This window comes from Lissotriton vulgaris, chromosome 4_1, assembly GCF_964263255.1.
Source record: "Lissotriton vulgaris chromosome 4_1, aLisVul1.2, whole genome shotgun sequence".
NCBI lineage: Eukaryota > Metazoa > Chordata > Amphibia > Caudata > Salamandridae > Lissotriton > Lissotriton vulgaris.
The window spans coordinates 239,920,946-239,945,778 of NC_141691.1; the positions used below are offsets into that span (position 1 = coordinate 239,920,946).

General features: G+C 45.5%; 1 protein-coding gene across 1 annotated transcript in view; it reads left to right on the forward strand.

Moving 5' to 3' along the window:
• Positions 1 to 5,080: 5,080 nt before the first annotated feature.
• Positions 5,081 to 24,833, forward strand: part of TBC1D8B (TBC1 domain family member 8B) — a 720,472-nt gene continuing 700,719 nt past the window's right edge. Inside the window, exon 1 of the mRNA XM_086967215.1 lies at positions 5,081 to 5,181. Coding sequence (XP_086823341.1) covers positions 5,081 to 5,181 — 101 coding nt within the window. The remainder of the gene's footprint in view (positions 5,182 to 24,833) is intronic.

Here is a 24,833-nt window from a genome sequence, read left to right on the forward strand (position 1 = left end):
GCCAGGGTTACTGACCCAGAACCCAGTCGTCCCCAGGCCAGGCAGTATCTTCCCTCCGTGCCCCAAGTAGCTCCCGCTAGGTGGAAGGGGGTTTGCTTCTTTGAGGATAGCCGTTCCCCTTGCATATGATGAGTAAGAGTAAAAAATTCTATGTTTTGCCCATCTACATGCAAAGTTGTTGAGTGTCTTAGGATTGAAATGCGTTTCTTGTAACATAGCTATGTGGACGTGATGTCTGTCCAAATATACATCCCCAACTTGCCAGAAGTGTTCATCCCCTATCCCCATCAAATAACAAGGAAAAACAAATATACTCTGTACCATGTAGGCAGTAAACAACAGCAGGGGAATACCCATTGGGGGCCAGCCTAGGTGACAGCGCAGGTGTACCTCGCCCAATGAGTCCACTTCAGATGGTACTGCTGGAGGGGCAGAGGGTGCCTGGTGTGTCGTGGAATGGCTCAGTACGGCCTACCAGCTGAACAGGTAAAAACCCCAGTCGTCAGACAATCTTCACAGTTCACTCCGCCTCTAAAGCAGTAATGAAGCACAGGACATTATTAATTGGAAATCATCTTCCATTCCTGTCGAGGAGGACTGTTGTGATGCTGTCAGCGGTCCATTATTGCGATTTGTGCACTTCACATGCTTCAGGAACTCTTCCACTTGCTGTGGCTTTGTAAAAAAAAACGTTGTTTGCCTTGATAAGTGGCTGTGAGGCGCGCAGGGTACAATATTGCATAATCGATTTGGGCCAGTCTCAGTTTGTTTTTAACATCTGTGAACTTGCGCCTCTCTTCTTGGACCATAGGGGTAAAATCCGGATAAATTGAGAAGGTATTTATCATCATAGGAGAGTTGTTGTTTGCTCCTCGCAACTCGTAGTGCTACGTCCCAATCCCTATAGTTCAAAAGTCTCACTATTATGGGACGTGGTGTGCTGCCCGGCGGCGGTTGCAGCCCCAGGGTTCAGTGTGCAGGTTCTACTATAAACTGATTGGAGAAAGACTTCGTTCTGATGGAGGACAACAACAGCTTTTAGATATACTCCTCTATCTTGCCTGTGTTGGTCGATTCAGGAATCCCTAGGACGCGTATATTATTGCACCGACTTTGCGCTTCTAAGTCCTCATTCTTTGCAGAGATGAGCTTCAGAAGTTTGTCCATGTGCGCAATTTGTGTTGTGGCTCTGGATGTTGTGTCCTCGGTATCTGAGATGCTCCGTTCTGCCTCCTTTATCCGGTCCTCATGCCCCTCCAACTTGTCCGTAATGGCGTCCATATGTGACGACGTCCTGTCCACTTTGTCAACAATGGTGGCAAATCCTTGAAGGACCTCTTGGAGGATACTTTGCACGTCCGTAGTCTGCGCATTTTCATTTCCCTAGGCCCCCTCCCTTTGGTCGAGCTCTTGGTTATCTTGCGGGTTCCGGGTGCTGCATCTCGTCGCCTCAAATTTAGTTTAGGTTGTTTGGCGTGTGGCTTGTCTATGGCGACCTGGAGTCACTGTCCGAATTTGCGTTCGCAGTACCGCTGTTTGCGCCTTGCGAGTAATGAATATATTGCACGCTGTATTTTGGGGCAGGTAAGTATAGACAAACCAATGAAGCAAGCAAGTTGTAGTATCTCTGCACCTCAGAGTATCAACACAATGGAGTGTTCAGTGTGCTGCTGGGGCGACCTCCACACTGCAGACAGGTAGAAATCAGGGTGAGTCCAAGACGTTATTTATTACTGCACACCACAACCGGGTTCTATATCTTCAAGCGCTTCCACACTCCAGCGCCTACTCCTGAGTCATTTACCACTGCGTGGTGGCATGGATCACGATGTGCGCCCAGGGCCCCACCACACAAAATGGAGGCTGATAGTATCTGACCATCAGCAGGCCCCAGCCCGGGGGTCCCAGACACCCACCAACTGTCAGCACGAGGGCACAGGCAAATGGTGGAGTCTGCCGCCCGTCCCTCAGGCAATATCAAGGGCAGGCGTTTGTAAAAGAGAGTCAAGTCGCACCGCTCCAGAAGTGGGTCCCACCTCAGTCGGTAGCCGCAGCGATATTCAAGCCAGTAGAGCGCAGCTGCCTCTGGGCGCCTCCGGGCATATGATATCCCGCTGGGGTGGCAGGGCCTACATGCAACCGGCCCAGCTCCGGGATGTAAATATTCACTTCAGCGTGGGCAGCACAATATCCTCGGGGGTTGCTGAGTGCACTAGATTGTGCCAGGGCGTTGGGGAGTAGGCACCTTCAGCCGTCCGGCAACTCGGGGTAACAGCCGCACAGAGCGCGCGTTGTGCATCACCTACCCCCATTATTTCAGTGTTGTGCACCTCAGTCAGTGGGCAATCAGGATCTCCTCACTTTACCCAGGGCGCTGCTGCGGTCTATAGTGTAGGGATCTAGGCCTCCGCCTCCGATTCGGTCAGCTGATCTATGCCGCAGGGCCAACGCGCCTTGTGGTGTGCTGCGGGCTCGCGTAGTGTTTGCGGCCGCTCCGGAGCTCCACTCTGTTCCGCCCCTCACTTCGGTAAAACCTTCACACAATCGCGGCAGGAGCATGATCGATTTGAGTCTGCCAATTCTCGCAGCGGGTCCTCAGCAGGCCATGAGCAACATCAGGCTGATTGATAGGGCATCAGCCGGAGCGTTGAGCAGGATAAATTAAGGAGTTTACATGCCAGGCTGCAGGAGCCTCACAATTGTGTGGCCATCTTGCGTGTGAGCCACCTAGCGCCCCCCAAGATCAATGGTATCTTTCCACAGTTCATATCCTCCTATCGCCAACTGGTCTATAAAGAACTTTGAATACAATAATTTAGTGTGGGTAAGTATAACATCCTAAAATAAAATGCATCAGGGTTTTATTGATTAAAATCATTAAAATATGAAAAGAAATTCTAAAGAGTTTTGGAGCTGCCTTCAACAGGGGATGGACAATGTTCCCAGTATGTAAAATTAACCACATTTCTAAACGGGTGTGCTTTGTGCAGAATCAATCTGAAAAGAACAGGTGGAGACAAAGCGCGTTGTTCTTTTCAGATTGATTGAGAAATCGACTGGAGATTTGGGGCGACAAACAGGAGGGGTTTTGCCTGCATTTTAAACTATTCCTTACGGCCGGTAGGAGTCACCCTGGCTGTGTAAGGTCTTAATGAATGGTGTGTCCAGCATTGATGCAGTCGCAAGAAAATTACTACCCTAAGAAATTGCCTAAAAATACATAAGGCAATGAAACATGTTGGCTTGTGGTTTTTGGTTGCATGATTAGCAATCAATCCTGCTTTTTAACCGGATAGGTTGCACAAAGTAAAAGAATAAAAGTTATAGTAACGTACAACCATATCTTTGCATTACACATTCTGTTTTTTGGTTTGTTTTGCACTTTTTTCCACTGCACTTAATGCACTTACACGTCTGCTTTATTCGGACACCTTTATTTGACTTGATGACCGCCAATGATGAGAACAGGGCTAAACTGGTGAGTACCGACCAGGTATCCCGATGGTGGTTCGCCCGTGAGGGGTCATCTCGTCTTTTCACAATTTTTTTCACAGTAGCTTCACATTTCTGTGTTGTCCATTTATCACGACTGTCATATATGGGATGGAGGCCTTTTAAAATTGGCGTATTAAAGGTGTATTCCCTACCCCAATTGTTTCTAATGGAGGGGAGATAGTTGTAAAAATTACAATATGATGTGCACTGTTGAGAAAAAATATATAACATTGCCTAAGGGGACCCGGTCATTGTTGTTTGTATGGCGGGGTAAATCCAGCCAAAACAGGCCAAGAAGCGCCTGGAATGGACAATGGACCTAGTCGTACTGTCGTTGGAGAGTGGGGGAGGGCACCATCAAACCCCAATTTCAGCACCGAATTTGATCTCCTATGTTATATAAGGAGTGTACTCCATAGGCATGGCAGTGGGAGTGTATGTATGAAACACATTGGTCCCGGGTAAGGTTAAAATATTTATTTTAACGACGTGTTCTAAGATTCAGTACTTTTGCGAACATAACCAGACTCATGATTAGAAATAATATGATCAGCATTGTTACAATTCCATGAAACACAAAGGGAGAAATCGTATTACAATGATGGTGAAAACAGGTCTTATAGTGCCTAGTATAACACCCTCCTTAGCTAGGAACTATGTTTTATAAAATATAGAAGGTCTCTTAGGCTTGTACGGGGGACCTCATACCTCTAGAATCAGCAGGAATCAATCACATCAGGATCTGCATAAGCTCTCTGTCTCTCTGGAAAAACGGGCCTCTTCCAAGTGTCGGAAATCATGCTTACAGTCCGATATTAAAGGTGCCAGAATCACGGCTGCAGCTGCATTTGTGTTATGGCTAAAAACGTGAGCCGATCAGCTATAACAACAGCTACCTTGTTATGATGACCTTGGAAGCTTTAGAACTCAGTGTACAGACTAGAGTCGTGATGCAAGTCTAGGGATGCTGAAAACAGCCACTCTCATGTGAAGCATTTCAAGCAGCCTAACTTACAACAAGAGTTATACGCAGTGTCATGTGCAAAAGCGGCAAAAGGTAAAATGGTGTTTAAACTTCTAATAAGCCTATGCTAACTTAACAATGTGCTCTACAAGGCCCAGCCCACACTACAGTGCTAGCTCATTTCGTAAATGTCTAGTGTGTATTCTAGACTACAGCTATGTGATAGACTACAAGGAAATGTCACCATTGACCTTGTGTGCTTTTTGCAATGTGATTGTTGCTCCTGCGTCTTTATCCAGAAATCTGTGATAACATAAATCTTTCTAAAGGTAAGACAACGAGACTACAAAGAGGTAAATCTACACCAAACCAGGGTCCTTCCTCTTGACTATATGAAATAAGTGCTTCTTTGTTTGGTGGAGTTGTCCTCATATTCCGCGGCATCAAGAATGCCACACCAAAAGCAGCGGAAAGCACGTGGGGGGCTCTTGTTAAGCTGTCTATACTCCTTACAAAAGGCGGGAAGACCTTTGCATAATACCAAGGCGGGCAGGGACAAAACGGCGAAGCTTCCAAGTGATTTGCACATTTGCATACTCGTAGTAATTTAAAGGGGGAACCATGGACTCTGTTCTCACCAAGAGCGGCCAAGAACGAACCTACTCATCACAGTCACTACAGATTGTACTCCACCAGATCAATAATGCATTCAACTTCATCAAGTATGTCAGATTGTTATTCAGTGTAGAATTGCAGAGAAACCACACTAGCTTTGTCTTCGCCAAGACCAGGAAGTTAGGATCCTTTGTCTTTTTATAGAAGTAGGGGCTGCATAGCCCCCTCCCCAGGATGATTTAGGCCCCATGGGACCATTTACCTGGGGTCTATACAATTATTGTAAAGGCGGGGGCTGTGCAGTCCCCCTCCCTGGGCTGATTTTTTCCCCGGTACCCGGGGCCCAGCCAATTTTTGGAAGGGGACTGCGGCTGCACGGTATCATCCTTGGGGACCCCATCACCTGGGGCCTGGACTCTTGCCCCGGGTTGTCTTGGAGCCCAGCCAGGCCACCCAGTGTGCTACATTGGGGACTGTGGGGGAGCCACATTACCACCCTGTTACCTGCAAGCTTCCATCATCAGCAGGAGGCAGCATTGCTGCTGCACATAGGGAGCAGCCAAAAATACTGCACCCTGCGTGCAGAAGCAATCTTTTGACAGCAGGCAGGAAAACAGAAGAAAAGTCCACTCCCAACGAGCAGGAGCAGTTTTCCTGCTCCCGCCCACTGGGAGTGGATTTACTGTTTGCTCTTGCTTGGCGGTCGCTGTCAAAGCTCCCACCTAGCGAGAGCAAACAGCTGTGTCCACGGGGTAGGCACCCCAGGACTAAGGGAGCCGGCTTGAGGGGGTGGGAGGGGGATGGCGGTCCCAAGGGGCTTTAATGGCTCCAGACGTGATATAATGAGGGTTCACTCACGTAACCTGCAGTCTATCCAATGGTAAACCTAAAACGATACCAAGTCGTTTTAGGTTTACCATTGGATAGACTGCAGGTTACGTGAGTGAACCCTCATTATATCACATTGTTTCAGCGTTATGGAGCCATTTAACCGGGCTTAACAAACACACGAGCGCCCGTCTAGTTAAATTCAAGCACCGGTCCAGATACGCATGGGAGCCCTAGTGCTTCAACACACCGACACTAATATTCACTCGACTGACGAATAAGCACACTCTGGATTTTGCCGATTTATTTCAGATGTAGATGTCTCTCCACTAAATGCACTAGCGGCATGATCCAATCTTGCACAGTTATTATTTTTTTTATAATTCCCGCACAGCGCTTGACATTGCAACACGTATTCACTGCATGATTAATGTTAACAAGATCTTTAGAACTACGTGGACGCATTTACTTATAGACATGTGTTTCTTTACTTGTAGAGTGATCCCCTGACGAAGGGCTCCCATAGAGCACTAAATGCATTTGGAATGAGTAACAGGGAGGATTATTCATTGGCGATATGGACATTGTGATGTTAACTTAGAAGCATGAAATGAACTTTTGGGAAACAACCATGAGGATAATGAGTTGAAAATAAAAAATCCTGGAATCAAAGTATTTTTGAATTCAACTAACTTTATTGTCTAGCAACAGTGAACAAGACTGCTTAGTCTACTAAAGCCGTGCACAGAGGAGCCTTCCCCATGCTGGGGTAGCCTAGTATTAGTTTTTATCATTTTCTACGCGCCTAGTATTAGTTTTTATCATTTTCTACGCTGTGCAGACCAGACAGCGATTCCACTGCAGCACGCTACAGTCCATAACATTCCAGACCACATTCAAGATTAACCCGGCTGTGCGAGTCCTATTCATTCTTTTGTTAGTACACAAATCTGTGTCTCTGCCAGGAGAGCCTGCAGAGTCTCCTGTGGAGAAGAGGGCTGAGGAATGCTTGCATTTTTCAGCCCATTTAATTAAAGTGGCGGGGAAGGCATTCTTCTGAGGCATGAGGGGGTAGGGCATCAAAGCATGCCAGGGGGCAAATTATGCAGTGAGATGATTTTAAATTTAGTATGTACATGTACAATGGAAAACAAACTTTACACTATAAGAGTAGATTAATGAGAAAGTAAACATACAGGCGGGTAGCCATGCACGCAGGAGTGCGTGGCCGTGAGGGTTTTAGTAGAGGCCTATAAAGGACATACAAAAAATATTCTAAACAAGAAGAGAAGGTTGGCAAAATGGTGCTATACATGCTGACCTGTGAAGCGCGATAGTCGAGGGCATGTAGGGAGGGAAGAGCACCTGTGTGAGAGACTTCATGCATGTCTGCAAATATAAATGCTTCCTAAATCAAACGCTGTGGAACACACCAACATTTGGTGCTCAATTTTGCCTTTTGGTGGTTTACCCGAGGACTGTATTGTGGCTCTTAAAAACTGTTTCGCTGCATTTGACTTTTCATCAACCCCTGCAAGAGATGGGACTGGAAGATTATTTTCACAGCCCACTTTAAAATCTGAAGTAATGGCTTACAAGATTCAGTGAAGGGGGTAGCCCTAAACACAGTTGTAACACCCCTTGCCCCTCGAAGGGGCAAGGGGTGTTACAACTGTGACACCCCTTTGAATGGACGCCAGAGGTCCCCCAAAAAAACCTTGTTTAACATGCACGGGGAAAAATGCCCAGCTCCCTAAAAAGTAAATCTTGTGGTTGTATTGAAATGCAACTAGAAGGCTATCGCAAGGTTGGCTACCTCTGCAGGAAACAAAGCCACATGTGTTACTGATTCCCAAAAAAGTGAACAAAATAAAAAAGTAGTAAATAAAAAAATCTGCCTGCCTCATTGTCACGAACAGTCCTACAAAGAAATGTTAAAAAATGTCGACAACTTTTTTTTTTTGCACTGCTGTGAAAATATAAATGAGAGAAAAAGAACTGAATCGCATCTCCAGCCATCTCTCGCTTTCTAAGCCAGTGGACAGACTTGAAACAGCCTAAAATAATGTTCACCTCGGATTTTGATCATTCAGCTCCAGCTGTAAAAGTTAGTTGTTTCTTTGGGTAAAGAAGTGTAAGGGGAAGGGCTCGAACACACAGCAACAGCAGTGAGGAGAGAGGTGATGGGAAAGGTTTTTTAAAATGTGTTTTTTGTTGCTCCAACTTGCAATCCTTTTCTAGCATTTATGTGGATTTAGAAATGTACATCTGTTCACGTTAGAGGGCCAGCCTGACCTGTTTTCTGCTGTAGCAGTAGCTGCAGTTTGAGGAAACAAGGCTGATTTTGTAGTCAGGGTGAAAGATTTTCTTTCTCCTGTCTCCAAGTGTTTGTGTGGGGGAGGGGAGCGATGTGAAAGTATTGCAATACACTCCACGAGAAGCAACAAATCCTCCCATACGGAGGAGCTCTGATTCTGGACATTTGTTATTTACAAGCATCCCAAACGTGCCTGCAGTCATTGCTGCCGTGTCCGAACCTAGCATTGCTAGTGTGTGTTCTCCAAGCCAAACAAAAGGTTTTAGCTGCATCCTTTAGGAGTACACAGGGTCAGTAAGAGAGCAATCATCCAATTAAGTGTATGCAGTTAAGAGCCCTTTTCTTGGAAAGGCAAAAAAACGACCTACGACTATACTCGGGGGAGGTATGGTAATATTACAGTTCCTCCCCACACCGTATCAACCTCCGGATCCAGGGATGCTCCTAATCGGCTATGCGGGACAGGCATGACAAGTTTCATGTAAACTGAGGAGGTAATCCGTATTAGCAGCTCCAGCACATTGGTAAGTGTCTCAGAATGAGGAAAGAACAAGTCATGTTCAAAGCTAGCAGTGCTAGCGGGTGTTCTGCCAGTTATACAGGTCGGTTACGATGCGTCTTCACCAGACAACACATGGTCAGCCAAGAAACGATGTGTCCCGCATGAGCAACATTAGTACATATAAAGACATCTTCCCTGAGTCCTATGCTGTCTAAACATAAAGCGATATGTCCCCAATAGCCACAGTGTCCAGCAGACCAAAAGTTGGGGTGCTCTCTTTAAGGGAGTTATGGTACACTCCTGATGCACAAAATAGAAATAACAAGGGCAGGAAATGAAGCGGCTGCAAACCTTTCATCAAGTGCGCTCGGAGTAAACAAAACACAAACACTTAACACAAGCAGAGGCAAGCCTAGAAACAAATTGCACTAAAGGTAAATAAGCTGGTGCATGAAGTATACAAAACACAAACACTTAACACGAGCAGAGGCAGGCCAAAAAAAAAAGTGCTCTAGAAGTATTCTAAATAAACTGAAGAGAAAGAGCACATGTAACAGGGGCAATCCTCATAGGAGGAAACAAAAGTCCAAAAGAGAGACTAATAAGCGTATTCACCAAACAAAAGCTGGCATTTACAACGGACAGTAAGAGAAACTAATGAAAAAGGTGGGTGGTGCTTGAAGCCCATATTGTAGATACAGCATTTCTTGAAGGGATAGCGTGCAGACGCTGCCTAGGCGAGACCTAAAAACTACACAATTTAAACAACTCCTCTAGAGTCCTGTTTTCTGTTGCTTCTGTTGCCTTCTGTGCCCCTCGGACCCACGGTAGCAAGGACCGACCAAAAGTGAAAGCCAAAACCACACCAACAACACCTACCACAAAGTAGACCTCCATTTCATAAGTGTTCAGTGTTCAGACCATCACACACACTTCAACATAGCTCAGACACCACACGCAAACAGCAAGGCCACAACTCATTATTTTTAACGGCTGGGTTTCAAGCTACCTAAGAGTCTCACTGCCTATCATCCACACCTTAAGGAAGTCAACATTGCTGTTCAGTCATCCAGGAGGAGCACAACCAATGCTAATGTATAGGTTTCCAATTCCCTATCCACGCTTTGCAGATTACACTACACAATCCCATAAATGGAACAAAATGAGGGGTTGGCAACATGCCACAGTACTATTCACACTCTAGTTTGCAATGGAAACCTCTGAATCTTGCAAAAGAGCACAAATGGACAACCGCAAGCCCAATACTGCAATATGCTGCACTATACAAATTTCAAAAACGTAGAAAACAAGGAAAGTTCAATATGCGATTGGAAAGAGGTTAATTGCAGTCCTTGCTGATTGATATACATGTTACTGTTTTGTAATAGTATAGTCCATTATTACAAAATGTTGTAACAATAACTTATGTAAGCTTACAGTGTACCTTCAGGTGAATCACTGTTTTGTATATTTCTGTTGGATAAGCACAGTTAAAATGTTTGGCAGTTCATAAAGTGGCCTTATTAATTCCTCATGTGTGGATACTACATAAGCATTCCACATTTGTAAATATTTTTTTAATTATGCTGTTCCCACTGGTATGTATCCAAATGAAGTAGCCTATTAATATGCTAATTATCATTAGACTGTTACCATGATTTTGAATTGAAAACAGTGCATTCAGGAAAACCTAGCCCTCTGGGGTTTCTTTTAAGTGTTTGTGACCATGATGCTCGTCCACATGTTACAGAGGGAGACTACAACGTGTACATGGCTGAAAGTTCATTAACATTAATGCAGTCTATAGATTAGTAGTGAAAGGTGTTTCCTTCTAGTGCTGTGAAAACTAGTCTTCTATTCCCACTACTTCCAGATTTGAGATTGTAGACCTGAGTAGGAAAAACAGAAAGCATTGGGAATAGACTTGCACATTGTGTAACTATGGAGCTTACACATGACATAAGTATGGCTGATTTGTAAAGAGGGGAAAACAAATCCACTTCGAACGTGCAATTTGAAACTGTACTTAAATCCTTAAGCATTTAGTAACCATTTAATACATGATGCCATACACAATTGCATTTTAACTTCAATTCTTCGGGTTCCGAGAGGGCAACTTGTACAATTCATTGTTGAAATAAAACAGTAAAATCAATCTGAACCTTATTATGTGCATTCTTCTGATTTACGCAAGAACTAAATCCAATATTTTCTTTCAAATAAACTACATATCTATAGTCTATTCAGAATTGAAAACGGCCATAAAATGATATTGTCAGTATTTAGAATAAGACATTTTTGTTGGACTCTGGGGCGGACTGTAATTGACTAGGCCTCCTATGTGTCTACGTCAAATAAATCAGTTTTTAGCCCTTACATGGTATCTTGAAAATGTCATTCTAATCTGCTAGACCGTGTTTAGGACTGCACAAATAAATTGGATGAAAATAAACATTTGTCATACTAGTTTTCAACTGTCCTCCTACTGAATTAATGCACCTATTTTGTAGAATTTACATCTACTGTTGCATTGTTACTTTGCTACTTTGTCTTTGTTGCTGTCCATCATTTTTGAAGTGTCAGAAGTTTAATTATACTCTAGGAATATATGAAGTTTATTAACTGCCTAACATTAATTGATCAGCGTCAACGTTTCGGGTTTAGTCCTTTACTTGTCGTGCAAGACTCGAGAATATCAATAAGGTTGTTTAAATGTGTTATATTGTTTCATTAGAACAACTACTAGATTCCAGAGGTTACAGACAACATCTTGTCCTTAAAGGACCTGACGACTCTAAGTGAAAGTGCATGAAAAAATTATGTGAGCGAATATCTTCTGCTCTACACATTGTATAACTACTGCAGTGCTTCCGAAGTATCCTTATCAGAGAACTGCTTGTTTTGCAGGCTAAAGGGACTGGAGGGTGGGTGTGAGGAATCATTTAGTGGCAGCATTTGTCTAATGAGTATCCCATGGTTGAGGTGTGCCAATTCCACCTGGCAGTTGTGTGTGCCAGTGGCGATAAATGGCTTAAACCACTTGGCCATCTATGATATCTGGAGGCTTCTATGCCCGCATGTAACTGCACATGCTGAAAGACCTCTTTTTCGACTATTTATGTTTCAGGAAAAAGTCATGTTGGACAAGGGCCATTCTGGGGTGGCTTTAAGATTATTATTCTTATGTTTTTTGTGTCTGGTCGCACCATGTAGACAGAGCAATTCTAGATAACGGCAAGCATGCATGGGCTGTTATCAACTCATATCACCCTTCACCCCCCCCCCCAAACCCCCCTTCGCCTGCACGTATTCAATCACCTGAAGCTAAGGTTTATGGCTCACAGGCTGGGGGAGTGCCTATTTTTGAAGCATCTATTCTGCGGGCGCTATCCAATATAGGGGATGAAATGCAGGGGCTGTAGCCAATGCGATGAATCCTTTGAGCATGTCCTATCCATTTGCCCAGCCCTTTTGGATGAGCGTAAAGCAAGACTCCGGGAGAGCGAACAGTTTGGGAGTTCAAACTGTTCAGGAGGGCATTATAGCTGCACCTAATCCAAATAACACTGCCTTAAACATCCGGCTGACTAAATTTGCCCTACTTGCATTCAAAAGGTTTAGGTGCTTAGGTGGTCCATTGGGTGGCTCTGCATTACCACTTACTATGCCACCTGGATAATGCTCCTCCACCCGGCCCATCTCTCAGGCCCTGTACCAGAACCTTATAAGCCCCTCTTCTATGGAAGCGATGCCAAAAGCTGTCATTTGTGTGCTTATTTATTACTCTGAAGTGTAACTTTTTGATGGGGCCGGAAATCACCAGTTTGCTGCGGTTGTGCAATGGGGTGCTTAATAAGGTTAACTTATTTATTTTTATGTTGATTTTTTTTTTTATTATTTTGTTAACACACATTGAAAATTCAACATCCCCACATTTGCTTTAAGTACATTACAGATCTTCAAGGGGCCTTCCATTATATTACAATTCTAATTCCAGCTTTCCGTAGGAGCTCCCTCCCTCCTAAGCAGAGTCCGATCTATACTGTGATGCCAATCTCATTTCTTTAAAACAAAACAACAATTTACAACCGATTCAAACTGCCCTCCCCACCGTCCCCTTACAGGTAGGTTCTTGTCTTCCATTAATGAGTTCTCTAAGGACCCGTGGGCCTTCCATTCTAAGTTCCCTCGGTGGTTGGGGATGCTCGATCCGATTCTGTTAAACACAGCAAGCGAAAGTATCTAGGGCAAGTAATTTCATTAAACTACGTTGTTAGGAGAGAAAGGAATGGCTTCCAAACTTATTTGAATGCAGTTTCGGAATTTGTCAACGTGGCATTAATAAGCTTCATTCCGATAACCTACCATAATGTATGGAGCCAGCCTAAATATGTGGGTGTTGTTTGTGTCCCCCAATGTGTCAATATATTTTGGAGATCCGCCCCACCGCTAGCCCCATCTGTCTGCCTCTACAAGATTTTAGTGGAAATATTAGTGGCTTGTGCATGCCCAACACCACATACGCTGGGAATCTTGGGATCTGTGTTTCAAACTGTTGATCAATTTCATTCGAAATTCTGGACCAATAAGCTTGCAAGGCCTTGCATTCCCACAATAGGTGCTCTAGAGTCCCCTCTTCCCCACAGCCCCTCCAGCATGTAGGGCTACAATCCGGATTACCTCTGTTAAGGCGCACTGGAGTAAGATACCAATATGTTGCAATTTTGGTAGCTGGACACATTGCGCGTTGGATGCTTAGCTCTATAGTAAATTTTTCCCCACTCTTTGTTTGATAAATCCCTTCCTAACTCTTTTACCCACCTTTTTTGGCTAGGTGTGGGATGTATTGGGGCTGGCTGTTGAAGCGTAGCATAGAGTTCGGTGATCAGTCCCTTGTCGGTCTGTTTTGTAATCAACCATTTTTCGTATTTTGTTAATTTATGGCTAACCATAAATGTCAGGATGAAGCAGCCAGTGTCGGAGTTGCAAATATCGTAGCCGTTCCGATTCCGGCAGCCCATAATCCTGTCTTAGCTGTGAAAAGGGAATGATGTCCTCTACGTCAAACAAGTGATCTGAGGATCTGCAATGCGAATCCTGCCATGCTATGAATGCCTTGTTTTCCTTCCTGGAGTGAAATCTCAATTCTCTAATAGTGGTGTCATAGGTGAGGGGAACATTGTGAGCCTCCTTTCGTTAGCCATTCCATCCCATATCTTCATCACGGTATTCGTGATTGGTGACCTCTGAAGGCTTTTCGGCGTATCTGGTTTCTTTAAAAAAGGAATCTTCCGCAGGCGAATCCCAGCTACTGCCCTATCATGGAATAACCATCTTTTCTCAGACTCGTCCCTATTCCACTTGACAGGATAGATCAGCTGAGCCGCCTTAAAGTAGTCCATTAAATTTGGGATCCCCAGTGCCTCACTCTCTGCTCTCAAATACTCCAACTCTCGTTGCATACGAGATCTAGCCCAGGCCCACACAAAGTGAAGAATGTCCGCTTGTTATGAGGTGGTGGTGCCTTCTGGCAGGGAGACTGGTAAGGTCTGAAACAGATATAGTGCTTTAGGCAGTATGGGCATTTTGATTGCTTCAGTACGACCAATGAGTGTTAAGTGTTGGCGACCCCAGTTTCCTAAATCCTTCTTAATCTATTTCGCCAGTTTAGAAGAATTAATCACCACTGTTTGTTGAGTAGTGGCTGCCGACTCTATGCCCAAATCCCTGTGGCAAAGTCCCTTCCCATTTTTGAGTCTCGGGTTGTTTTGTTCAGACTTAGGATCTGTGACTTACTGATGTTTACTTGGAACCCCGAAGCCAGCCCAAAAAATTCTAGTTCTTCTAAAAAGATAGGGAGTGATCTCTTTGGGTTCTCAAATGCTGCCAAAATGTCATCTGCATATAAGGTATTGACGGTGTAATTCTCCCCCAAACTGAATCCCTGGGATCGCTCTAATCATCTGAGCTAGCGGTTCGATGTAGAGGGGAAACAAGAGAGGCGACAAAGGGCACCCCTGCCTGGTGCCCCTTTGAATGAAGAAAGGACGTGAGGAGATGCCATTAACTCCGATTGTGGCAGTAGGAGAACTGTAGCAGCTCCCAACCCATGCCCGAAATCTATCCCCATCCCAAAGTGGGACAATGTATGTTCCAAGAAATTCCAGACTACCCAGTTGAATGCCTTCTCGGCATCTACCGTCAATAGGAGTGCATCCATATTTGTGTGGTGTGCCTTATGAATTAAGTGGAGGATCCTCTTGGTATTATCCCTACTCTGCTGATTTGGGCTAAAACCTGCTTGGTCTGGCTCTGTTATGTTTGGCATCAAGGGACTTAATCTCCTGGCTAATGTGCTCATTAACAATTTCAAGTTCACGCTAAGAAGGGACAGAGGTCTATAAGACCCGCACAGCTGTTTTCCCTTCCTAGGTTTCGGTAGCACCACTATCGCCGCCGTTAATATATAGCACCAGGAGTTAAACAGTCTTGTCATTATCAGGGCTAGAATGTGACAATTTTTTAATAAAAAACCTCAGAAAATCTATCCGGCCCTAGCGATTTAAGAAGTTTCAGCTGCAAGATCGCTGTGACCACCTCTTCAATCCTTATGAGGGCGTCAAGAGCATCTGCTTGGTCAAGGGTTGTCTTGGACGTGAGAACACTCTGTAGATAGGATGTTATGGTATTCTCGGCTGGTGTTTCTCTTTTATATAATTCCGCATGAAAGTCTCAGAAAGTAATCAGTCTTCATCAGTTGTTATTTCCTCCCCTGTATGCCCCTTGAGGGATTGTATCTTTGTTTGTTGCCTTTGAGCTCTAAGTTTGCTTGCCAGCATTCGCCCTGTGCGGTCTCCCCCAAAGTAATAGGATTTTTTTAATTGTAGCGCTGCATACTCTGCTTTATCTAGGTCTGTACCCGCTAGTTGAGCTCTCACGGCCTTTAACTGTCTCCACACTCTAGGCGCCCCAGTGTGGCTATGTACTCTCTCTAGTTCCTTAACCTGTGTGGATAGTTGATCTTGTTTCTCTTTACGTTCTTTATTCTCAGCAGCCACGTTAGCTATTAGTTCACCTCACTACCGCCTACAGAGCCTCCCACACTATGGAGATAAACACCTCTGGGGAGTCGTTGATGTCTAATTAGTCCTGGACGCATTTAGTGAGTTGTTGTGTCACAGCCTTTTTATGAAGCATATTTTCCTTCAATCTTCAACACTGCCCCTCCTCTGCTGTGGCGGTAATGGTGAGGTGAGGATCACTGCATCATGGTCAGAGAGTGCCGCAGGTTCAATGTCTACCACCTGTTGTTGTCCTACTAATTTCTTTCATGCCCAAGAGATAATCGAGTCGAGCATAAGACGCATGTGTGTGTGAGTGGAATGAGTATTGCAATGTCTGGGGATGTGCCTCCCACCATAGGTCTATCAGGCCCATCTCTTGTAGCCATTCCTTGCCCTCCCCGATAACTCTCCCTTCTGATTGAAGTGACTACCCGATCTATCCTTGGGCGCTTCCAGGAATAAATTCATGCCCACCCCACCCTTACCAATGTCATGCATGTTTGCACCACCATGGTCTCCTCTAGGGCCGATTTCAAGAAACCTTCCTGTCCTGTGTTTGGTGCATATATCGACCTAATCATCAATGACTGATCTGAAAAATGGATCTTGTATGCTAGTAGTCTCCCTTTTATTTCTGCCACTTTGCTAAACACTGTGAAGGGGAGTTGAGAGACAATCAGAATGGCGACTCTCGTTTTCTTTTCTGTGGTAGAAGTAAAAAACTGTTGGGGTGCCAATCTTTAGACAAGAGATGTGTCTCTTGCAGCAAGCAGATATCTGCTTCTGAAAGTTGTAAGTAGGAGAGGATGGCTCGCCTTTTAACTGGGTTGTTAGGCCCCTTCACATTGAGTGTAAGGACTTTCAATATATCTTTCAGCATTCCTACAGATTCATCCCACAGCCCAACTGAGCCCTGAAGCACACTCTGTTTCCTCTCTCTCCCAACCCTCTTTTTTCTAGTCTGTCCCGTGGCGTCCCCCGATCCCTTTCGAGTTCCTCATTCTCTGTGTACCGGTATACCCTCTCCCCCTCCCTAACCCCAACCGAAACAAAATTAAACACTTCACAGTTTAGTCCAGGACCTGTAAATCGAGTCTGCGTGTCCTCAATGCAACAAATAGTAGGATGCATTATGGTGCCATCGAGCTCCCTCCCCACTCCATGATCCCCGCCTACTCAAAACATCTCAAGTCACTTATCTGACCCCAGGTGTCTCAAGTGCCATTTTTTAGAGCGGGATTCAACAGACAGTGTCTCCAGAATAGCTTGTCTCTCTTGTGCGATCATCTCAGGATCGTTTCCATGGGTCTGCCTCCTCGAACACGTCTTCACTGCTCTCGCTGTGTTGTGGTACCTCCTTTCTCCAATTCTTCCTGTTGGGGGTTCTCGATGCCCAGGATACTACAAGTGTCTTGCAATGATCTAAGTTGGTGCAACTTGCCTTCCCATCTGAAGATTATTCTGAAGGGGTGTCCCCATGAGTACGTGATCCCTAAATTCTGCAAGTGCGTTGTGACAGGTCTAAACTCGTGTCTTTTCTGCAATGTTATTATAGCCAGATCTTGATAAAAAGCAATGGCATGTCCTCAGGGGTTGTCTATTGCGTCCTATTGCTGCCTCCGCTCAATCGTTCACCAACTCCCCTCACTGCTTACCTCTCCTTCTACATTCTGCTTTTGGCAATCGCTCTCAGTCCATGGAGCACGCTGCCATCTTACTTCTCTGCAATCGCCGCTTTCGGCGCCTCAAACTTTAATTTCTGTGCATTAATCTCACCTTTGTAGGACACCTTTGAGGTCACGCTGCTGCCCTCTTCCCTTGTGGGGTCTTTACATTCTATTTCGGTGTCGCCATCTTTGCCACGCCCCTCACGTTACTTTTTTTTCTGTTTGGTGACTGATTTTATTTTTGCAATTGATCTATGAAATGTTTTATGTATTGTGAATTCTGAACTAGAACACATTTTTATATGGTTTTATTGTTCTTATTGTGATTTTAACTTGGCTGTATCATTATTTGGCTATAATTTTAGTTTTAACTTCTTTTTATTAGTTTCATCCATACATTAGCAATCAGTATTATTGACAATCACATATTACATCATTACAATATCAGGGGGAAGAAAAGTCACATTTACACAATATCCTCGTCTCGATCTCCACTTCTTCTTATTTCAAGTTCCACCATAGGGGAGATACAGATATTTCCACGGTATACGTTCCAATTGCCCCATTTCTTGCCCCACTTCTTCGGGCTCCCCCGAGTTATAAATACTTACTTTTCTGCAATCATACATTTATCAAGTTCTTTTGCCCATATCTGGATAGATGGTGAACATGCCGCCCCCCCATCCGTTGGCTATTTCTCTTTTGACAAGAGTATAGCCGAGTGTGGCCAGCTGCTGTTCCACCTCTGTGAGGTAAGTTGCTGCACAGATATTAAGCAGGCCTAGCCCTGGTGTGAGAGTGATTACTTTCCCCAAGGCAGCCTAGATATGGATCGTGCCCCCACCCATAGTCGCAAGAGCTCTGGGCACTCCCATATCGTGTGGTAAAAGCTAGCTGTTTGGCTGCAGCCTCGGAGACGATCTTCCAGCGGTGACGATCCTGGTATCTCTGTGAGGTCTGGCAGGGCTGTGGTGAGGTCGTGGCAAACTTGCATGTATCGAATCCGTTCCCCCTGCGCCATCTTATATTGTTCCTGGAGCTCCTTAAAACTTAGGATCGACCCTCTTTTAATCAGGTCCCCGACCACAGAAATTCCAATAGTATCCCACTTATCGAAGCCGGGCTGATGGCAGAGAGAACCCAACCTCTGGGCATACCACAGCGGTGATGCTTTTGTGAGGACATTGGACCATCCTAGACATGAATTCACCTGTTGCCAGATTGCTATAGTGTGAGAGAGAGAGGCCCAAAATATCGCCCTCGTTTCACTTTTGAGTATAGTGCTCCTAGGTAACCAAATCGCCCAGTCTAAAATCTATCTAACACATAGGCGGGATCACTGGGAGAGCGATAGATCCACTGGTTTACCACCACCAGTTGTGAGGCTCAGTAGTAGAGTCTACGGTTTCGGAGGGCTATTCCTCCATCATCCCATCCTTTTGTCAATTTTCTGGTAGCGATACGGGGGGCCCTGCCGTCCCAGAGCAGAGTACGGACCTTTCTCTCCTCTGCAGAGAAATACGTGTCCTGAACTCGGTGTGGGCAATTCTGAAGAATATACAGGAAGCGGGGAAGAGCCAGCATCTTAAATAGGGCAGCGCGACCTACCAAAGACAGGGGCAGGGACCTCCAATGCTTAACATGTGTTTAGAGCTGGGTCAGTGAGGGGCTAAGTTGCGATCATAAAAAAGGGTTGGGTCAGATGTGGCATATATTCCCAAATAGCGAAAGCCCTCCACTGCAACCTCAATCATGCAATCCGGTGGGAGATGGGGAACTGGCCCCCGGACCATAAAAAGTATTGATTTACTCCAGTTTATTTGATAACCAGAATATTTCCCAAAGTTCGTAAAGATGTTCAGGACGCCACATATGGATTTATACGGGGAGACTAAGTATAGTAAAATATCATCTGCGTGGAGGAATATTCGATCTTCCTGACCCTCCCCCATTTCAAGCCCCTCAACATGACATCCCAACAGATCCAGGCGGCCAACGGTTCTAACATCAGAGAAAATACCAGTAGGGATAGAGGACAGCCCTGACTGGTTCCCCTCCGTAACGTGAATGTCCGTGAGGTATAGTTGTTAACTCTCACTTGGCCCTGTATATCTGTATAATAATTGTACCCAACCTAAAAATGTCGGAAAAATCCCATCTTCGCGAAGACTTCGAGTAGATACGGCAATTCTATACAATCAAACACCATGAAGGCCTCTAGTGACAGCACTACTGTGTCTTCCTCTAAGAATTTCCTACGTGCCAGCACATTGTTGAGACGGCGAATGTGGAGTGCTGTATTCCTCTCTGGCATGAACCCAGATTGGTCAGGGTGTACCAGGGATGAGATAACCGTAACCAGCTTGGTGGCGAGAACTTTAGCTTTAGGCAAGACGCAGAGGAGTTCCATAACCATGTAGAGGAACGAGGCCAAAGGCAGAGTTGCTTTATAAGGTATGGAACTCCGAGGTGACTGGCAAGATCATTATCCTTATCATGTATGCCAGGTCTTACTTTTTCCCATATAATATATGATTACACCATCCCTTTTCCCTCAAACCACTTAAAACCTTGGAATTAATATGAAACAGCAAGCATGTTTGCAAACATGAAGAATACAAATAAATCCTCTAGTGCAAAATTAAACATATCAAAACCTGTTACAAGACCGTACTGGAAATAAAAGCTGCAGAAGCTCGGAATGTGTAGAAACCTGCAGAAAGATTCAAGCTTTTATCTAAGGAGTGGAAAAAATATGTTCTCTCTGCTTGCCATAAAAATAGAGTAGAAGAAAGACAAGCAACATTCAGTTTTCCTTGCTAAGCGGCTGATTTAATTGTGCTCTATGACCTGCCTTTCACCTTGGCTGCTGGCGGCAGGCATTGTGACATCATACTGTAATAACTTATAATAGAGTTCTGACGCCTTTTGTTTATAAACGGCGACTAGGAGCGTAACAAGTCAATGATTATAAAGAAAATAGAGACTGGCGAATATTCAGGCATTACAGAATCCCATGTATTATAACCTGCTTAATTTTAGTTTGGCACCAGCTATAAAAATTATTCAAGACTCATTCTATTAGTTATTTAACATTCAACTTAATGGGCAGGTCGAATTTTATATTACTCCTATAGAAAATGCATTTTTAGAAAGTAGTACGGGGAGCTCTGACCAGTAGAAGAGTGGCTCTCGTGTGTTAGTTTTAAGGTAAGAGTGGTACTGTGGGATAGTTTACATTAAAACACTCAGGGATTGCAACTAAAGTGGGTGAGGTCACCCGTGATTATATTTACGACATTGGTTAGGGAGCGGCCACGAGTTTCCCCCCCACTCACAGGTTGGCACTGGATACAGGTGGCAACCCCAAACCCGACCAAACCTGCAAACAATTGGACTTAAAAACTTTTTACCAACTTTACCTCCAGAGAACCAGTGGGAAACCGGGCCTGTTGTTGAGACAAAGCTATCTACATCGATTTTTTGGTCGTATTCTAGGTGCTGGTTTACTCTGTTGAAGGAGAGCTGACTTCCAGAAAATATACATCTGAATGTAGAGGGCTTCACTGGGACAAATGTCAAGGCCTTCATTGCCACTTATTTTGTACTCGTCTGCTCTGAGCTTTCCAGTGTTTGTCGATGACTGCAACCGCAAGCTGCTGTCATCGAGCCCTGCTTTTGTTCCAGCTTGCCCCATCCATGACTCATCGATGACACCTTTTTCGCCAGATTAATTTCTAATTCAGAAGGTAATCATTCCGCCAGGGCAAATGTGGTCTCTGTAGCTGACTCGTGCTCCATCGCAGTTGATCTTAACTTTTGACTTTGATTCAATTTAGTGCGACAAGATAACCACAATGGGTACTTTGTGGTGCTACTTCTAATTCAAATTTAAAAAAATCATATCTCCAGTTCTACTTATTTGGATGTCTGTTGTTTCTGTGTCATTATATTTTTTCAAATGTACTGTATGTCTCAAAATTTATGTAAGATTGTTCTTGATTGTGTTTTAACTTTATTATTGTTTGAGTTCTGCTTAAATACTTTAGACATTGTCTCTAAGTTAGCCCTGACTGCTTTTGTGCCAGGCTACCATTGGGTTTAGCACAGGTTTATTTAGTAACTTCTTAGTTCACGCTGACATGGATGATGGTTATTATTTGAGGTGGGTTCTCAACCCCTTCAACTAATGCTCCAATTTCTTACATATACCGCTGCGTTTTGTTGAGCCAGCGGGAGCATCATCTCATCTCGACTGCCCAGGGGACGTGGACTGAGGGGCATCACCTGGCATTGTGTGGGCTGCGATACGAGTGAGCAGGGACTCACTATCCCAGGAGTCCCTGCTACGACCGACACCACCCGGTCCCACCTCTCTTGCCAGCCCCGCCCTCAGGTCACCGAGTAGATTAAAGCAGCCTGCTTACCCCTATCAGCGGGACACTATTTTCTAGTTTGCCGGGTTTGGAGCAACGCAGGAGAATTCTGAATACCTGTTTAAAGACCCACACCTTGCCGCACCCACTCCGCGGGTGCCGCTACGTTTTGTTGAGCCAGCGGGAGCATCATCTCATCTGGACTGCCCAGGGAACGTGGACTGAGGGGTATCACCTGACATCGTATGGGCTGCGATAGGAGTGAGCTGGGACTCACTATCCCAGGAGTCCCTGCTACGACCGACACCACCTGGCCCCGCCCTCAGGTCATCGAGGGCTCTACATCTAGGAATCTGTGTTCCGCTGCGTGGGAGCGCCCGGGAGCGTCCCAGGAGAAGCCCGGGACCAGGGTGGGACCGTCCAGGGCCGTCACAGGCCGAAGTAGGGCGGGCTGGGCCACCCCCCTAACCTTTTGTCACCAATCCCAGGTTTTATTTGTACTTAATTTATTCCTTAATCTGTATTTTTCTTTTTAGTGTGTTGGCCCTTCCCCACAGCTATATACCCATGCCAATGGCAACCAGGTCAGGGAAACTTGGGAGGGCGGGGGGTGGCTGTGTGAGTGGAACAATGGATCAGTTCATTACCCGAGCTTTCTCTGTGCTAGAAAATGAAATTGCTATCACGGGACGTCGTCTCTCACTTAACCTTCCTAACCACAAGCGTTCCTCCTTAGGGCCCTTAGCTCTAGCAGTTTCCCCTCCTAACGTGATAGTGCACGCAGACGGGGTATTGCCGAATCAAATCCGAAACAATGTGGGTGCCATTAGGGCAAGTTTGGATAGGCTTAATGGGTTAGTGCCCAATAGGCCAACCTATCCCACCCCTCTCGAAATACCAGTGGCCCCCCCTGAAACCATCGTGCAGTTGGGCTCTTCGAATTCATCCAAGAGCCACCCAGGTAATCAGCTGTCAGCGATAGTAGCGGGCTTGAGACTTCCTCCCGTTAAAAGGAAGAGAGTCACAAGCTGTAAAAAAGGAGGACGAATTCATTTGGCCAAAAAGCTTAAATCTAAGGCTACTCTGGACACAGGGAACTCCCGGAGGGAGGGGAGAAAGAAAGCAATGACACTGACACCAAACCTAACCGCAGGAAGTGGCCAGTTTATGAACCCGATTCTACTCGAGCATACCTGCACAGCACAGGATCAGATTGGTAGCCTCGCGCCTACTCCTGTCTTAGGTTTTCCACCCTTGAGCCCACTTGTAGCTCAAATTGAGAATCTGGTAAAATCCTTGATTCTCCCAGTGTTGGAAAGGGTGAAGTCTGTGGCTGAGAGGCTGGATAGATTCGAGCAGGCTACTTTGGATATTTTTTTTTCTCTAAAATCCCTAATTAAATTACACGCTAAGAATTCCCAGGCAGTACAAACACAGATTAGAAACTCAGATACGGGCCAGGACCAAGCTACAGTGCGGCAGTTAGCGACCACCGATGTTACTCTGCCAGCTTTGACAGGGATGTCAGGGGCAGTTTTAGCCGGACCTCTCACCAGCACACAGGCAGTTAGCCCTAGGTCGTCCAATGTGAATAGGCAACATTCAGCTAGCCCCCCCACAGTGTAATGAAGAAAACTACTCACAAGAGGACACCAAGGCAGAATAACATTCCCAAATGGGTCACCGAGGGTAGTCATAACCGTAGTCCTGCGGCAAACTCCCAACGTCCCCTCATAGAATCTAATGGTGCCCCAAGACTCCCCAGGATTGATCTCCCGCCAGCTAGTCGGCCTTATGTCGCGGTGCTAATTGGAGTTCCGCGGTTGAAGGGAGACCAATCGGAAACGTATCGGGAGCTCAAAAACAAAATCATGCACTGGCTGAGGAAGAACAGACCGTTACCAAGCGAGCTGGATGGTCAGATTTTACATGCTAGAAGGGTGGGGTGGGTGGGCAATAGGTATAAGGACTGCCAGGGGGACTGTATCGTTGTGAATTTTAAAGATGTCAGGGTTGCACAGTTCATCTGTAACTGGCAGATTGAGGGCGGTCGGTCAGGCTTGGGTGCAGTCGATCTTAGTTACTTCTACACCAGGGCTGTTGGACAACAGAATGTCCCCTGCCAGCCCCGGGGTAGAGAACAGAATACCTTTTTTCCAAAAGCTATGTTTCCTATCGGGATCACCCTTCCAGCATAGGCTTTGGAAGCTTTGGGAGGGGCTGTAGCTATTGATGTGGTGCCCATAATCATGACACGGGTAAATTTTCGAGCCTATCAGCAAAACCCGAACCCAGCCAGTCGGGTGAGGTCAGTGCACTCTTTGGTCCTCTGCCCAGCCCCTGTAGTGGGCTTAACTCCACACCACCTAGTCTTGAGCCGAAGACACCTTACGCCTCTTGCTTAATTCAAAATGACAAAGGTGGGGACACAGGTGAGGGAATTCTGGAAGTGTCTCTAGAGCGAGCTGGTACCCTGGTGGACACGCCTGTTATGGAACCAGCTGTGACGGATCCAGTTCTTAGGATTCTCAGCTGGAACATTGCAGGTATTTCACGGAATTTGGCTTTACCTGACTGGAATACCCTGGTGGAGGCCCACTCTATTTGTATTTTCCAAGAGACTTGGAGAAAGGGAGCCTTGTCACAAGGATGGTTACAGTACGTACCACATACCCGCAGTTTTCTCAGTCTCTGGGAAAGGCCGCCCTTCAGGTGGGCTTCTTATATGGGTGGATATATCGCTGGGGGGCAAAATTGTGCAGAGCGCAACGAGTTCCCCTGACATATTAAAAATCACTGTCACGGGGCCACAGAGAGGGCTAACTTTAGACATCTTTAACATCTATGCCAGGGGTACTAAGGGGGGATCCTTGTCCCCCACGGTCGCAAACCTTGAGGGCTTACTCGGACAGTGTCCTACTAGTACATATGTTCTTGTTGCGGGGGACTTTAACTGCACCTATGAACCCCTTGACTCAGACGACATTCTGGACATTGCCGCTGAG